Source organism: Rhinatrema bivittatum, chromosome 7 (genome assembly GCF_901001135.1).
Source record: "Rhinatrema bivittatum chromosome 7, aRhiBiv1.1, whole genome shotgun sequence".
In the NCBI taxonomy this organism is placed as follows: Eukaryota; Metazoa; Chordata; class Amphibia; order Gymnophiona; family Rhinatrematidae; genus Rhinatrema; species Rhinatrema bivittatum.
The window spans coordinates 83,385,370-83,404,344 of NC_042621.1; the positions used below are offsets into that span (position 1 = coordinate 83,385,370).

The 18,975-nt window shown below is 38.4% G+C and overlaps 1 protein-coding gene across 1 annotated transcript in view; it reads left to right on the plus strand.

The window, feature by feature from the left end:
• SLC6A2 (solute carrier family 6 member 2) overlaps positions 1-18,975 on the plus strand; it is a 415,085-nt gene that overhangs the window by 330,618 nt on the left and 65,492 nt on the right. The window contains exon 13 of the mRNA XM_029608577.1: positions 4,092-4,191. Coding sequence (XP_029464437.1) covers positions 4,092-4,191 — 100 coding nt within the window. The remainder of the gene's footprint in view (positions 1-4,091; positions 4,192-18,975) is intronic.

Genomic DNA, 18,975 nt, shown 5'->3' on the forward strand with positions numbered 1-18,975 from the left:
TTATACCAATAGTGGGCCTCGGCATACTTCTCCTCCTTTATCAAGGATACATTTTTCATACAACTAAAATAGGATTGGGGCCATATAAAGACACTAAATGCAAAGATCAACCAATCAGTAAACAGTTCTAATGTAGCACCCAATCATGAGAGATAATGACACAAAATAGCATAGGTCTAGCCAAAATGATATGAAAGAAAACCAATCAACCACAGTCCAATTAATTGCCGTATTCAATCACAAAGGAACAACCTGTACATCCAACACTTTTCACACTGCAGTAACCTCATATTAAAGTCACTGCCCCCCTCTTCATCTATCCAGAGGTAGTGCATCCGATGTTGAAAATTGTAAATCTTCAAAAGAGTATTTCGGTAACAAATGAAGCTCTGATGTTCAACCACACGAATCCTCAAGGATTGCTTAGTTTACACATGTGGTATAAAGCATACATGGGTTAGCTTGTGGAAAAGATAATACTTCTTTGACCAAAGATTGTAGGCACACTTTATCTCTGACCTTATTTTCAATCAGGAGAACTATAAGATGTGGTTCATACAACACTCTCAAGACGCAATGTTCTTTTAAGACAAAGAGTGGTGGAGATTGGAAAACCAAATGCAACTGCAAGACACCCCAATATCTATGGATGCTCTGCTATACTAGATGTATTTTAGGAAAATATGATAACATGCACACTATAAGATCTTCATTCTGACTTGTTTGCTGTAAAATAAGCAGCTAGCAATTTGTCTATTTAGTCTGAGTACTAGCTTATTTAATGACGGATGTGTGACTGATATAATCAGTCACATGTCGCAACAATTTGTTTTATATTCTTCTTCTGATGAACAGAGACATTGAAGCTGCAGGATTGGACCCACTGGCAAATTTTCATGAAGCTTGCAAGGATAACAACTTAAAAAGTTTAATAGAGTATTGTGGTCAACTGGCTTTCTAAAAATAGAAAGCTGAAACCTAGTATAAGTAAGTTTTATGTAAATATCCAAAAAAGAATTGAAGTGGTGCTAATTTGATATGTGAACTGTAAATTGTAGTTACGACAATTAATTCAAATAAAAAAGAAAACAGCACACAAATTATCTTCAGTCCATAATATGTAAATGTAATTATTACAGCATTGCCGCAACAAAATATGTTCCTTGAAAGGACAGAGCTCAAATTCTCCTACATATAGATTAGCCATGTCTGAGGCCATGGTGGCCCACATTGTAGTCCCCTTAATCTGAAAAATTGCTGATTAAATACAAAACATTTCAAATTTAAATTGCATGTTGCTAATTAGCATAAAATTGCATAGGGACCCTATGTGGCTCTAGTCAAGTGTCGAAAAAGAGGCTAATGACACCAATAGCTTTATCTTATGATACATTTATTTAGAGGGAGACAATGTTAATAGTCATCATTGGAAATCCTTTGCAATGACCAGAAAGTTCTAGCATTGTGATGACCTCTGAGGAGTTCCTATTATGTGATGATATAAAAGGAACAAAACAACACAAATTTATTTATGAATATAGAAAGTACCTCATGAAAAGAGCTTTTCACAGAAATGATGGCTCAGCTGGGTGATTCACGCAAAGATTTATGAGCACAGGATGTCCTTTTGTGGAAATCGAAATCTTTTTAGTGCTCTGTCCTTGAACATAACCATGATTTTAAAAAACATCTCTACCTTTGAAGGATGACATAGAATCTAATAGTAAAGGTGTTTAAAAAGAATTAACAGTGAGCGTCTTGGAAATTTCAGATTCATAGGATGTATGCTGTTCATTATGCACCTCCTTTATCTGAAAATTTTATAATTTTATCAGTGTTTTCTTATAATTCTTTCAAAGCTGTGTATTCAGATTGAATTATATTATGGAAGTTCTGACAGATTGTGAAGCAATCTTTTTAATTAACTGCTGAAAAATTTGAATTATTGAATCTACTGGTTCAGGAGGGAACCCACTTGGAGCCTCTAGAAACTACTTGAATCATAATGCAAAAAATAATTTGAGACATAATCTATAATTTCTGCAACATATTTCTGTCCAAAAGGAATCAAAACTGTTTGTGGGCATACATAATGAATCTTTATTAAGAATCGACAATTGATCAATGGACAGTTGTTTACCTGATAAGTTTATGACTGCTTGTATAGTGTGCTTATTAACCATATTTGCCTAAAAATATCTAGTACAGCAGACATTGGGTTGTTTTGCAGTTGCATTCAGTATTCTGCAGTTGCAATCTCCACCACTCTTTGCTCTTATTAAATATTGGGTCATGAGAGCACTATATGACCCCATCTTGTAGATTTCCCAGTTGAAGATGAGGCCAGAGAACATTATAAATGTGGTCATTATAAAGTATGCCTACAATATTTTAAAGGAGATATATTACCTTTTCCTCAAGCTTACCATGTATCCTTTTTCAGTATACTACGTGCCACAGTTGGATTGGTTTATATAGTTTGGTGCATGTGTGCTTGTGCTATACTATGTATAGGGAAAACTAAGCAATCCTTGAGGACTCATATGGTTGAACATCGAATATGCATTAGACAGGAAAGTAAAATTCCCCTCTTATTTCACAGGGTTAAAGAAACACTCTTTTGAAGTTTTCACATTTTAAGCATTCATTGTGCCTCTTCTCAGTGGGAAGGGGGGGGGGGGGTTGGGGTAAAGTAATGAGGTTGCTGCAGTGTCAACAGCTCTGGATCTACAGGTTGAACATTGTAGTTCCCTTTGGACTGACTAAAGCAATAGATTGGACAGTGTTTGTTTGATTTTCTTTCAAATCAACTTCTCTGGCCTTATGTTGTTTTGTGTCAGTAACTCTCATGATTGGTTGCTACATTAGAACTGTTTTATGATTGGTTGGTCTCCACATTTGGAGTGTCTTTAAAATATCCCCAATCCCACCATTTTAGTTATGCCGGTATGAGAAATATCCATGATAAAGAAGGAAAGGTATGCTGAAGCCTACTATTGGTATCTGTGTTTAATGCATTTTGTTGAGTGACATGAAGTTATTATTATTTTTCAGCAGTTGATCATTGCCCCTGATGAAGGCACTTGTCCATTCTGGACTTGTTTCCATTCTGCACAATTGCAGGCATTTTTTAATGACAAGAAGATATCATCATTGTGAATTTGGTGTCTGTATCATGAAGTCATCTTTGGTATTCTACAACGATATTGCTTGAAACAAATGAAAAATATCAAAAGAAGGACACTTTAAGATAAGTACCCTCTATGTTGGGGTTAACTTGGTTATTTTATTTGCATAAAAAAAATTATAAAATAAGGAAAGGATATTTTATGTGATTTTGGGTATATGATTGTAAAATCATGCATGTAGCTTAGCCAAACATTGATGCACATATGATACACTAAATCTTCCAGTTCTGAAGCATCTTTAAATAATATTTTCATGTCTATCTCATCTTTTTTGAAATAATTTCATCATTTGATGAGCATTCAATTTTGTTCTATTTTTGGTTATAGGTAGTTATATTTTTCTACATGTGAATGTGCAATCTAAACTTAGATGTTACTTTCACGGTTTCATTTTTTTCTCTGTTGATATTATTGCATTATTGTTTCATGTAGTATGTGGGGTAATTTTTAGTTCTAATAAATTACTGTTATCAAGGGAGAGAATCTACTCTTCAAATCTTCAGTTACTTTCAAAGTAACTGGTTTAATAAATTATTTGAAATATATGCATGTTACTGATTTTATAAAACCTCTGTAACAGAGGGAAAGAAATGTAAACCATGCATATGCATAGATTTATTTTTTTGCAGCTTTTCATTATTATCCTCTTACCTTATCAAGTTCTGATCATTTTAAATAGCATAATTTGTAGGACAGTAGTGGACTTTGACCTAATTTGGAGCTGATTAATATAGTTCGAGACGTGATTGTGCTTCCAGGTAGACAGATGAGCAGACAGACAGATTGAATCACTCCATTTTGAAAAGCACTAAAAGAAATAAATCTAAACATAGCTAAGACACCAGGATATATGTATTGAAAATATGTTGAATTCAGATTTATTTTTTTTTTATAATGTCATAGGGTGGAATTTATGTACTAACACTACTGGATACCTTCGCGGCTGGGACATCAATCTTGTTTGCTGTTTTAATGGAGGCCATTGGAGTATCATGGTTCTATGGTAAGTGCTATTTTTGATCATTTTGAAAAGGACTCCTAAATAGTTTATTGCTTGGAATAGTTCTGTCAATGTACTGCAATAATAATACAAAAAATGACAAATATTTATAAATGCAGTTAACATATTTTAAATTATTGTGCTGGGAATATGTACCTATATATCTGTATTTCTCCACTTCCATGAATAAGTTCTAAAATTTCTCCAGATCTGAATTTGATTTTTAATTCACCTTAAAGTATAATACCTAATAAACTATTCTTTTGATCTTTCTTAGGAGATCATTTATTAAGCTGCGATTAGGGTATAATGTGCAAAAAAACAGCAGTTATCATGTAATATATGGCCTAAAAAAGCCACCTCCCTATTTAGCTGAGTGTCCTATGCATGCAAATGTATGCAAAATATTTCAAATGCATGCAAAGCAGCTCATCCATAGGTTTATTATAAACCACCTAGCAGTTGATAGGTGGTATATATGTTTTTTAAATAAATAAAAAATTCTATGCAAATTAAATAACACAGCTTGTCGAAGCCACATTATTTCCTGAAAAGTTAGATACAGCTCAGAAGTTGTAACTAACTTTTCCCCAGAGGTATTAGGACACTTACATTGGGCTGTATGAGTGGATTATAAATGTTATATATATAATTTCATAACATTCTTGGCTATTTACATTTTATTAAAATGAGATTTATCAGAAGATTTGGTTTCATTCCCAAGGAAGCTATTTATTAAGCCATGGTATTACTGCTGTGAAATCTATCACAGGATTTACTTTAGTGTGTATGCTGCTACAGCTAAGAACTTTGCATGTTCCTGGCTGCAGCAACATTTGATAGCAGTCTCCTATTTTAGGTCATCATCTTTTAAAGTGGCCCTATAACCCCAGAAAGGACCACCTCCCCATGTCAAAGACAGCCCCATATTTCAGCCAATAGAAAAAAAAATACTAAACAATTAGTTAACTTAGGCCCCCATCTCCCAGGTAAAACAGCCTACCTCCATCCAGTAAATAGTGCTCCTCTCTAGACCTAATCTGGACTATCCATCTGCTTACTTGAAAGACTGGTGGTCTAGTGGGATAGGAGCTAACCCAAATCACTCCTGCCATATTGGCACCATTTTTCAAAATGGCACCGGCTTATCCCAGGTGTTCCTTATCTCCCCTCCCCTGATACAGAGGGGTAAAAATGTGCCTGGGGTGAGCCACTGACATTCTGAAAGATGGTATCGGTGGGAGCAGAAACAAATGGGAATTGTTCCTGCCTCCAGTGGACCACCAAACTTTCAAATACATTGGGGGGAGGGGGGACAATGTGCCTGAAGGGGGCAGGCCTTTGTATTTATTTATTTAATTTAATTTGTATTCTACTTTTGGTGTTAGGTGTAGGACCTAAGGTAACTAATGTTCATTATTTTTTTTTCAATTGACTTAATGTGAAGGAGGGAGCAGTGGGAAAGGTTTCACTAGACTCCCAGGGGTTTATGGTTTTGACATGATAGTGCAGGTGGTGAGGGTTTCTAGGGTCATGTGGTCCTTTAAAATCTCGAATCCAGGATCATCAGGACATGCCTTGGCATCACAGAAGTCCTGGAAGGAAAACTCCCTATGCCTTGAGGTATAGTTAACTTTCAGAGAATAAGATGGCTTTTTTTTTTTTTAATTTAATGAGTTTTATATACTGTCATTCGGAAACGTCAAAATAACGCCATCATAATGGTTTACAAAATAAGGTTAAAGGGATAAGGGGGGTTAAACTAGGCTTGCAAGGTACAAACTGTTAAGTATAGGGGATCACGTGTAAGGATTCAGTTCAGAGTTTTGTTTCATTTCTTATTTATGAAAACCTAGATGTGATGAATTTCATTTATTCATGAGGTTGGATTGGAGGGTGATGATGTTATGTTGTTCATTGGGTGAGTTGGTATGCTTTGTTGAACAACCACGTTTTTAAGTCCTTTTTGAAAAGGCATGAAAATGTTAACACTATCTGCATTATTCATTGTCATGAACTGCTTTGCACGCATTTGTATGAGATCTAGTTCTTTACCATTCACTCATTGCGCAATGTTTGTTGGCAAGGAAAGAACACTCAGAAATTCTACATTTTACATGTTATTTCTATGCTAGTATGTTTTACTGTGCAGTAAATAGTTTATTGCATGCATACTTGTTAACTCACTTTAGTAAATAGACCCTGTAATAATGTGTATAATAATAATATAATAATAAAATGGTCCACTTTCCAGAGACAATGAATATAGTTGAAAAAGATACGCACAAAGGACTATCTTATATAAGATATAAGCTTGGTATATTACAAAGTCTGTACACTACAAAGAAATTGTATATGAAAGGGAGAGCAAGAAGGGAGTGCATGTGTGTGTGTGTCACTAAAAGTCTAGAGAAGTCCGTGTCTAGTTCTTGAAGTGTTGTCATTATTATAGTAAAATAGTAACATACTAAATGATGGAAATGGTCCATCCAGTCTGCCCAGCAAGGTGTGTAGGGTTGTAATTGCTGCTTCGTGCGTGATACCCTCATGTTTTATTACCATCCTAGGGATCCTATGGGGTGAATTTTCAAAATGTTGCATGTACAAAAATGAACATTTGCACATGTAAGTAGTATCTACTTACATATTCCGTATTTTATAAAAATAAAAAAAATTGCGTCTTTTTCACTTTTGTGTTCACATATACATGTGTATAGGGGCAGTCTAAGGACATTCCTGGGCAGAGCCAATACTTACGCGCATAAATTGCTATTTTAAAATACTCTTACGCACCTCATTTTGCTAACTTTCTCACATATTTTTATACCTACTAATTATCTTGCATAAGTGATGACAAACCTGTTTATTTATAGTACTGACTAGCTGGGAGATATGGTTGAAGAATCATGAAGGTCTTGATGACCAGCTGAAGGTCGGGGTGAACTAATTGGTTAATTGGCTAATTCCATGTATGCATTCATATTTCAAAACTGGCTGACTTATGCAAGTAAGTTCTTAATTTTTGCAATAAAATATAGGTGCATATATTTTTAAAATAGGTAGGAAACGTACGCGCATTCGGGGGCCAATGCAATAAAATGTGCCCAGTCTAGTGCACAGATTTACATGCGTGTTGGATGCACTAGACTAGCACCCAATGCAATAACGAGATTAGCACATCCAAAATGCGCACCCATCACATGCGCTCATCACAAGTAGTTGAGGTTATTAGCTATTAACCCTTGATGCAAAAAACCACTGGGCACCCAACACATACTTTTTAATGAAGCAAATTTAACTCCAGCCCTGGAACTGCTGTTAAGTCAATCTGCAACTCAAGGGCTCAGGAGAAATTTTAAAAATACTGTCCCGGCACGTGCACATGGATACGGCTGTTTTATAATATGTGTGCGTTGGCACACAGGGAGGGGCATTTTAGAAAAATACACGCAGCGACGTGAGTAGGGCTTCCCTAGTTTCCACTCCTATTTAAGGAGTGGACTGGGAGGTAAATTCCCTATACCCCTACCTAACCTTCTTACCTTTTCTAGTCCCCAATGCCTAACACTTTCTTAGCTATAACAAATTTATTTATTTTTTACCTTGCTGATCCTTTGGAGCTTCAGTAAAATGTACATAATTTCTGTACACAGGACCAGGGCAACAAGAACACTTAGACTCAGTAAACGGTATAAAGTAAATTTTATTTGGCTTTAAAAGTGTTCCTGGGAGATGCTGTATACTAGGTGCCCTTTATCTTTCAAAATCACCAGCATCTCATCTAATACAGGAAGTAACCCCTTCTTTTATAGTTTAACATACAGTATTGCCGAACCTTCTTGAATTACGTGACTGCCCAAAGACTCATTTACAGAGACACATCATGCTGTTCACATGACAACCTATCCCTGAACTGCCCTGACAGGTCTTTCAGGTGTAGCTCATTTGCCATCACTTTCCAGATACTCCTTCTGTCCTGTAGATGATCTTGTCCAGTGAGGGTTCAACAGAATAGTGCCTGAAGCTCTCGCTGTTGGTTTCTTCTGATCTTCCTTTGATCTTCTGTGTTGTGTAAACAGGTAGTAGGTCTGTGTTCTGAATAGACAGTAGGCCTGAATTCTGTTACTGGTGCCAGGACTTTAATTAAAGCTGTAACCTCAGGTAATTTTCATTCATCTGGCTCCTGCAGTTGAGATAGGCATCTGTGAACCACAAGCTTGTATGTTGGTTTCATGAGAACCAAGCTTTCTTGTATTATGAGTTAAATATTGCCATTGAAGCCCACCTGGCCTTTAATTATAGGCTTTGCAGAGCCTACAAGTTTCCCAGATCTTCCACATTCTTGAGTCTAAGATGGTCAGAAGGTCACTGTATTTCAACAGTGTCAGTATGAATCAGTCAGCGAGGATTCTGGGACTGGCTGAATGAGCCAAAGTTCTGAACCAGAGTTCTGAATTATATCAAGACTCCATGTGCCAGCCGGCTCCCAGCGTGCACTTCCCTGGGACAGCAGCTAATGGCACTATCCTGGCCTGCTCCCTGGGCTGCCCAGCATTTGTGCGCATATTGGGGGTTACACGTGTGGCTGGGCTGCTTGTAAAATGTGCGCAGTGGGGGTCATTTTCAAAGGAGTTACGCATGTAAATGTGACATTCTATCGTAGCAATTTTCAAAAGCTATTTACTCGAGTAAAGTGCACTTACTTGAGTAAATCCTATGGACAATTCAATGGCATATATTGTAGCAATTTTGAAAAGCCCACTTACTTGAGTAAAGTGTATTTACTCGAGCAAAAACCAGTTTTGCTCGAGTAAATGCTTTTTAAAATCAGGCCCAGTGCGCGCAAGGCCCGGCCACGCATGTAACCCTCGTAATTTACGTGCTTGCATATTTTAAAATCAGGCTGATAGTGTAAATTCTTGATAAAAAAAAAAATGTTGGACACTCAGTATACATGATCCAGACTGATTTTGTACCGGTAGCCCCTGTGACATAGTAAGGGCAAAGGCTATCGGCGCCATTTTGAATACTGGCAGCCGACGGTCTGAGTGCAGGAGATCGCTCCCGGACCCCCGCTGTACCACCAGGGGCTTTTGGCAAGTCTTGGGGGCCCTCCTGACCCCCACAAGACTTGCCAAAAGTCCAGCGGGGGTCCAGGAGCGACCTCCTTTGCCCTTACTATGTCACAGGGGCTACCGGTGCCATTGGTCAGCCCCTGTCACATGGTAGGAGTACAAGATGGCGCCGGCCATCCAGTGCTCCTACCATGTGACAGGATCCGGCCAATGGCACGGATACCCTGTCACATGGTAAGGGCAAAGGGCCATCGGTGCCATTTTGATTAGTGACAGCCGACAGCCCGGTAGCCGGAGGATGGCCCGGAGTGGGAGATCGCTCCCGGGACCCCCACTGGACCACCAGGTACCTGTAAAAAGTTTCTGGGAGGGTGGGGGAAGCTAAGGGGTTACTTTTAAAGGGTTGGGGTGGGTTTTTTGTTTATCGGCTGGGGCGCAGCCGATAAACAAAATGCGATCGGGCCCCGATGGAAAAAACCCACATGTGAATCGGAACCGGAATCTGAACCGATTCCGGTTCCGATTCACATCTCTACTAGAGACGCACAATTCTTATCTAGTGCATCCTTTTTAATGCAGCAGCTCATTTAAATATTGCATTGGGTGCCCAGGAGACATGGCTGTGAGCGTGTTAGAAAAACAGGCACTCAATACGAGCGCCCATTTTAACGCACTTCTTATTGTATCAGCCTGTGAATGGATTGATATATATATATATGGTTTCAATGCATGAATGTATTTGTGCATAAGTATATACATTCATATATGTTCCAGGGTAAAGATACATGTATTTTATAAAACACATGTATGATATGCATGGGTTATTAAATACTATTGTGTATCTACGTGCGACCTTAGATACACATATCGTTGTTTGAAAGTTTTCCTCCCGTGTTTATTCGATATTATGTACCTGTAGTTTATTTATTTATTGGTATTTATAAATCACCCATACTAAGGCCCCAGGCTGTGAATAAGAAAGAAACATAAAACAACTTAGGACAAAAACAACTGTCAAATAAAGTGTAAAAGCTGCGTTATAGCAGTAGATCCTGGAATTTCATCAGCCCAACTCAGCCATGTCATATTGAGTACATTAAGCGAAAAAGGTGAATTTGTAACAACACCTTAAATGTTTTTGTGCAACTTGTCATGCATCGTTCGTAGGAGAGTGAGTTCCATAGGATTAACCAAGCTTGATGTACTTTTATAACTTCTAGTAGCCCTCTTTGGGAAGAATGCAGCTCACAGGTTGGAGTGTAAATATGAAGGAGAGCATTCACCCATGGGCAAGAATGACATGCTAACAATTTATGTAGAAGCATAGCCATCTTAAAAATGACTATAGACTGAACCAGGAGCCAGCAGAGCTCTCAATGTATTGGAAAGATATGCTCTTTTATAGATTTCCCAGAAATAAGCTTTTTTGCTGCAAAGTATAAGGCTCTATATGCTGTGGCTGACAAGCTAATATATACAATAATCCAAGGTTGGCATAAACGTTGCCTGCAGTACTAGAAAAAAAACAGCAGGACTCAATAAAGGCTTTATACCATGCAAAAAGATTGAATGAAGGTGCAGAATGATGACAGTCTGCTCTCGGTGCAGGAGGGGGATGTTGAAAGGACTTGCTTCCGGCATTCCATCTTGGGGAGGGCAAGACATGATTCCATCTTAGTTATTTCCTTGTAAGTTTCTTTGAAGAATCTTGGAGCACCTATGTTATCTGCAGCCTCAGATCATGGCTTTTTTTTTTTGTCTCAATCATCAATAGAGCATTTTCCTCCTCCTAAGAAGCCAGCAGAGGTAACTTTGGATTCCCTATGGGAACTGATGTCCCAATTTCGCCAGGCCCTGGTTACATCTACACTTAAGTTGGATTCTTTTGTGGGTAAACTAGACCTCTTGGTGAGCTTGCATGATGTTAAGTTGGGTGACCATGAAAATAAACTCTCCCTAATTCAACAATATCTGACCAAAATGACTACTATTCTGACTCAAATAGTTCAAGAATGGAACATCATTTTTAAAAGGGCTGAGTTCCTGGAAAACTCCTCATGTCATTTGAATCTCCGTTTTTAAAATTTCCTAAAGTAATGGGTAAATTTCCCATTATTACTTTGCAGAGATATTTTATGGACATCTTGAAAATTTCACATGACTTTCTGCCATCAATAAATAAGGCTATTTTCCTGCCCTCTCCTTCTAGTTCTGTTTCTCCTCCTCCTCTAAATGTTACTCAACTTATTGAATCATCTGATTACGAGATTATAGCTCATGCCACCCTACATGTTTCTTTTGTTATTGATGGGGATCTAAGTAAGATAATGTCTTTATATTTTTATAATCTTAATTCTAATTTTCATGGGCAGGCCATTCATATTTTTCCTGATTTTTTTGAGGATTTCTTAGGAGCAGAGAAGAGGTTTTCTTATCTTGAGACAGAAGGCACTGGATATAGGTGCTACATTTATACTTCACTACCCCTGTAAATGTTGTGTTATCATTTCACTAGTTATATCTTCTTTATTCCTGAACAGCTTAGATCTTTTATTGACACAAGGAAAGTTTTAACATCTTCTCCAGTTCCCTTAGTGCATCAGTAAAGCTTGCATATAGTTTAGATAATAGCATAATTCAATGCTATGGCCTTTTCTTTATAGTTACCTTATAATCTCATTGTTCTTTGCTTTCCTTCTTTTTACTTATTCTGTAATGTTTAACAACATATTTGGTGATTACAAATTGTTTCTGTGTGTTATTTCTTTATTTCCATAAAAAAACTCTGTACAAAGTATTGTATAAGTGCTTTGATTTATAAAAGCCTGAATAAATGAATGACAGCCCCAGTTTGAATATTAAAAATCAAGGAGGAAATCAACAATCATTCTCAGATTCTTGACATGCGATAACGTCTGTATCACCATATTTTCAATTCTAAGGGTTGGAAAATTCTGCAAGGAATTCACACATACTGAAGTATTAAGATTTTAGTTTTGCAAGGTTTAAGGTCATCTTATTATGTTTCAACCACTGTCCCAAAGTGGAGACATAACAAGATACAGCAGGTGTCTCTTCCCAAGAGGAACACATTTGCACATAAAATTGTATATTATCTGCATACAACCAAGGTCCTAAACAGAGGTCAGCAATCAATCTGCATATTGGTGACGTATAAATATTGAATAATGAAGTTGAAAGATATAACCACTAAGGGACACCGGTGAGAAGCAGACACCAGGTCGATCTGCTAGGACCAGTCATGGGCTGCCATTGTCATCCTGATAGATAAGCTCTAAACCAGTTTAGCACCATCCTTGAGTCCCTGTGCATCACTTCGAACTTTTCCATATTAAATTTCAATTGCCATTCAGTTGCCCAGTCTCCTAGTCTCACAAGCTCCTCCTACATTCCTCGCAATCTGCTGCTGTTTTAACAAATTTAAATAAATTTGTATCATCTGCTAATTTTTTTTAAATTAAAATTTGTAATATACAGTCAAAATAACCTTGGGTTATTTTATTAATATAAATCAAGAAAAACATTTTTATATGAAACAAACTTAAATGTAATTTCCCAAAAGGAGAGAACAAACATTGGGGGAATAAAAGTAAAAAAGAATAATCGAGGAAGACATAAAATAAAATGCTAATTCTGATCAGCCACCAAAACTACATCTCAAGCATGATTTACAGTGGGCAACTCACTATTCTGTTAAAAAAAAAAAAAAGAAAACAACCCTCGAATTGAACTGGGTCATAAAATAAATAATTGTTATCTAACTGAATCTGAGCCTTACAGGGAAATTTTAAAGTAAAGGCAATTTTCTCCTAAACTTTATAACCCATATACACTGAATTTTTACAACATAAAAACAACTTCAAAGTCCATTCCATATGTTCCTAAGCATACATTATAGACTGGTGAGCCTGACTTCAGTGCTGGGAAAAATCATGGAACTATTATAAAGAATATAGTCACAAAATATTTAGACAGAGTTGGTTTGATGGGACACGGCCAACATGGATTTACCCAAGGGAAGTCTTGCTTCACAAATCTACATTTTTTTGAAGGAGTTAATAAACACGTGGACAAAGGTGAATATGTAGATGTGGTATATTTGGATTTTCAGAAGGCATTCGACAAAGTCTCACATGAGAGGCTTCTAAGAAAACTAAAAAGTCATGGGATAGACTCAAACCACTACTGTACTTTCAAGACTTCAGATCGGTACTCCAGGCCATTATATTCTCCAAATTAGATTACTGCAATTCCATTCTGCTAGGCCTTCCCGTCTCCTCCACCAAACTGCTTCAGATGCTACAAAATTTGGCTGCTAGAATTCTAACAAACTCTAACAGAAGAGATCACATTACACCCATCCTAAAAAACCTGCATTGGCTCCCAGTAAACTTTAGAATTCTTCACAAGTGTCTCACCATCATCCATAAAACCATTTACAACAGAACACGCATCGATTTACACTACCCACTCACGCTGCACTTCTCTTCTAGACCCATCAGAGAAGCATACAAGGGTTCGCTACACCCCCCCAGTCAAATTCACACACCTCTCATCCACCAAAGATCGAGCCTTCTCGACAGCGGCTCCAACCATCTGGAACTCCATGCCCCCAGATCTTAGACAAGAACCTTGCACGCAGACATTCAGAAAGAAACTCAAGACTTGGCTATTTCTACAAGCCTTCCCTGATCTATAACCGCCCCAACTATAACAAATCGCCATGGTTCTCCAGTCGACGTACCACATCCCTGACTTGGCTTCTGACTATACATTAATTAGTCCCGAGTTTTATGAACTGACACTATTTAGTCAGGAACATATGATATTATTACAGCCCTGAGTATATGATATTTACATATTTGAAATAATCCAGTCCTGAGTACATGTTTTATTATAATCCTGAATATTTGACTAGATATTATTTATTTCTGAAACTAGATATTATTTATTTCTGAGTTAGCCATATCTCTGGCTCTTCCTCCTCCCAGTTCATGTGCCCCTGTTTTATTGTAACTTTTGTTCACTTGTTCTCTCTTTGCCTATTGTTCATGTTGATGTTAATGTTTTTGCACCATTGTTTCTTGTAAACCGATATGATATGATTGGTATCATGAATGTCGGTATAAAAAAAGCCCTAAATAAATAAATAAATAGGTGGTGATGTCCTTTTGTGGATTACAAACTGGTTAATAGACAGGAAACAGAGAGTAGGATTAAATGGTCAATTTTCTCAGTGGAAAAGGGTAAACAGTGGAGTGCCTCAGGGATCTGTACTTGGACCGGTGCTTTTTAATATATTTATAAATATATTTATAAATGATCTGGAAAGGGGTATGATGAGTGAGGAGATCAAATTTACAGATGACAAAAAAGCAGATTGTGTTGAATTGCAGGAGGACCTTGTGAGATTGGAAGATTGGGCTTCCAAATGGTAGGGATGTGCAGGCAAAAAGTTTCATTGCGTACGTGATCCGTATTCGTGGGGGGTCAATTCCGTTTCATGCAGAAGTATGGAGAATTCAATAAGTTGTCGATCTGTAAATACGTTACTACTAAATTAACTACAACCCCCTACCCTCCTGACCCCCCCAAGACTCACCAAAACTCCTTGGTGGTCCAGCGGTGGGGTCCGGGAACTCACTCAGACCCTCGGTGCTAGTTTCATCACGGCACCGATAGCCTTTGTCACAGGGGCTACCGGTGCCATTGGTCAGCCCCTGTCACATGGCCATCGGCGCCATCTTGTGCTCCTACCATGTGACAGGGGCTGACCAATGGCACCGTAGCCCCTGTGACAAAGGCTATCGGCGCCGTGATGAAACTAGCACCGAGGGTGTGAGTGAGTTCCCGGACCCCACCGCTGGACCACCAGGGAGTTTTGGTGATTCTTGGGGGGGTCAGGAGGGTGGGCGGGGGGGTTTAAATTTTTATTTAGGACGAATTAAACAGAAATCTGTTTAATGCGTGGGGAGTCGCGATGCGTTTCGCCTCCCCACGTATTTAACAGATAGCAAAACATAAGTTGTGGATTACAAATACGTGGAAAACGGATGCACACCTCTACCAAATGGCAGATGAAATCTGACATGGACAAGTGCAAAGTGATCCATATAGGGAAAAATAACCCTTGCTGTAGTTACACAATGTTAGGTTCTACCTTAGGAGGTACCACCCAGGAAAAAGATCTAGGCGTCAGCCCAGTGTCCTGTGGCAGTCAAAAAAGCAAACAGAATGTTAGGAATTATTAGGAAAGGAATGGAAAATAAAACATAGGATGTCATAATGCCTCTGTATCACTCCATGGTGAGACCGCACCTTGAATATTGTGTGCAGTTCTGGTCACCGCATCTCAAAAGGATATAGCTGCGCTGGAGAAAGTGCAGAGAAGGATGACCAAAATGATAGGGCATGGAACGGCTGCCCTATGAGGAAAGGCTAAAGAAGTTAAGGCTGTTCAGCTTGGAGAAGAGACCGCTGAGGGGGGATATGATAGAAGTTTTCAAAATCATGAAAGGACTTGAACAAGTTAATGTAAATCGGTTATTTACTCTCTCAGATAATAGAAGAACCAGGAGGCACTCCATGAAGTTAGCAAGTAGCTCACTTAAAACAAATCAAAGAAAATTCTTTTTCACTCAGCACATAGTTAAGCTCTGGAATTTATTACCAGAGGATGTGGTTAGTGCAGTTAGTGTAACTGGTTTTAAAAAAGATTTGGATAAGCTCCTAGAGGATAAATCCATAAACTGCTATTATGGTAATTAATAAGCAATAGTAGCTTGTGATCTATCTAATGTTTGGATACTTGCCAGGTGCTTGTGACTTGGATTGGCCACTGTTGGAAACAGGATACTGGGCTTGATGGACCCTTGGTCTGACCCAGTACAGTATTTCTTATGTTCTTATGTACACTATCAAAAGCATAGCCTTACCTGCAATTTCACACTGAGAGTATTGAAGCAGGGAAATCTGCTTTAGATGTATTCCTTCTCTTTCTTCCTGAGCTGGGAGATTTAAAAAAACCTTGGATGTTGGTGGAAAAGACTAAAATAGAACTTTCAAGACGTCAGAATAAATTTTCCTTAGCATATCCAAGAGAAGTATCAAGCCAGCTTTAGAAAAATTGACAAATCTTAAATTTAATCTCCTAGTATAATTATCTAAATTCTACAATTGTTTGAGTCCACTTCTTATCCTTAAATAGGAAAGAATATTATATAGATCTTTAATTTGTGTGTCCATCTCACTGAACTTTAAGCATCTGTTCATGAGAAGAAACTTGGTTTTGTATCTCTCCAAAATTAGACAAAACCATATCCATCTTGCCAGATAAAGATTTTCCAAACCCAGCTGTAGTTGACCAGAACTTCTCTAACATAATCAATGGTGCTTAAAGAGGGGTGGGATCCAGGGCTGAACCAGATGTGCCAGCTAAGCCACTAAGGATTCCTTCACATCCAAAATCTTCCCATCACTAAGACAAGGGTCTACTACAACTTCAGAAGTCCTACCACCCACAGACTGAACAGGTAATACCCCCCCCCCCCCACCTGCTGCTGGAGGAATATGAGCATCGAGGCTTAGTGATATGGATGCAGACCGAAGCCCAGCAGTGAGATGAGGGCTATCCAGTCTTTTGCACTGAGTGCCACATATATGATTATCTACCTGTTGGGAAGAGGCTGAGTGTATGCATCCAGTGCAAAATGTTTCTGGATCTCAGAGAACAAGACCTGGAGGACTTGAGGTAAGCAGAGAGGAGACCTTCAAGGACATAAGAGTGGTCCCAACTCCACTCTTTATGGCAGGAAGTGATCCTGTACTTAGAACCTGCATGATGCTTTATCATCTTGCACTGAGGATGTATCTCCAGGGGTCTGTGACTAGTAGGGAATAATTAGAACAGCTGTTCTAGTGGATCATCAGATCTTTAGGAATGTAGATAGCTGGGTGGCTGGTGGGTGTGAGGACTGATTGGTAACTTGCAAAGGTAATGGACCTTATTTGCCACCTAGATACGATTTTAGAGAGTGCTGCAGAGGAGTCAGCTGTCATGGTACATGTAGATATCAATGGCATAGAAAGGTGCAGCAGGGAGGCTCTGGAGGCTAAATTTAGGCTCTTAGATAAGAAATTGAAATTCAGAACCTCCAGGTTGCATTGTCAGAAATGCTTCCCATTCCACGTGCAGTGCCCCAGAGGCAGGACGAGCTCCAGAGTCTAAATAAGTGGTTGAGACAATGGAAAAGGATTTTAGGTTTGTTAGGAACTGGGATCATTCTGGGGAAGGGGAGCCTATTCCAATGGGATGAGTTCCACCTTAACCAGAGTTGATCCAAGCTGCTAGTACTAACCTTTAAAAAGGAAATTCAACTTTTAAACTAGATGATGGGGAAAGCTGACAGTCGCACATGGTTCGGAATGATATATCCTTGAAGGATACAAACTGATAGAGAGGTTGCAATAAATGCTAAAAGAACCTAGGTGACTTTAAGTAAAGAGCAGACGGCCGAAATTTCACATTATCTCTGTTAACTGATAAGTATATTGTTAATACAAACAAAAAATATACTTTGAAATTCTGTAAACATCTAATACGTAAGATGGGAGAGTTAGAATATATAGCACTGAATGAAGAGGTAGATACAATTGGCATTTCAGAGTCCTGGTTGAAGGAGAATATCCAATGGGACACTGTGATACTATGATACTAATTATATTACAATGATCAGATGGATCAAATTGGTAGAGATGTAGCACTATATGTTAGAGGGCATAAAGTCAAACTGGATGATGATGTGTTTCTAATTTGGTCAGGCAAATGAACATGTGTTTCATGTGAAGATTGTCCACTTTCATTAACACTCAAGTTTTTCATAATCCAATTACCCATAAAAATATGTTTTGAATCATACTTATGACTGTAATAACTCAAATGTTATTAATTTTGTGATATGCCCTTGCAATTACATTTATGTAGGTAAGATTAGTTGTAAGATTAAAACCAACATCTTTAAATATCATAGTTGCATTAGGTGATCATGGGTCGAAGCCCTTTTGTTTAAACAATGTCAAGAGGCTGGATATGATATTTTTGATGTCTGTTTTTGTCATGAATTGCTAGACTGGGCTCAGGATATGCCAGCTGGGGATGGAATGGAGTGGAACAGAACAGGTCAGAGCATGGACCAGTCTTCTGCCTAGCCAGTCCCTTCACCTGCAGGTTGGGCCCTTGGTCAATAGTCAATAAGTACTGTAAATGAAAATGGAAAGAACTTTACAGAGGCTAAAACTCAAAGATACAAAGAAATATATGTGCACCCACACATGGGCGCACGCACAAGGACGCAATGATTTTATACTATACGTGCATGTGTTATACAATCAGCTATATGCCCGTACATGTGCACACGGTTTTATATTAACGTGTGCAAATGGCGACTCAAGCGCATAAGTGGGGGGGACTTTAGTAGATACATGAGCTGATGCAATTACCTGTTTCCCCAGTTTGTTCCAAGTTTGCCCCACTAAAGGTGAGGACTTCCTAAACCCCCCTAGCTAACTTGCATCGCTCTTACCCTATTAGCCCTGACCCTTAAAACCCTGCTGACTGTTTAGTTCCCTCCCTCTCTACCCCTCTACCCACCCACCCCTGGGTTTACTTTTCTTATATAGCATCCCCTGGCAC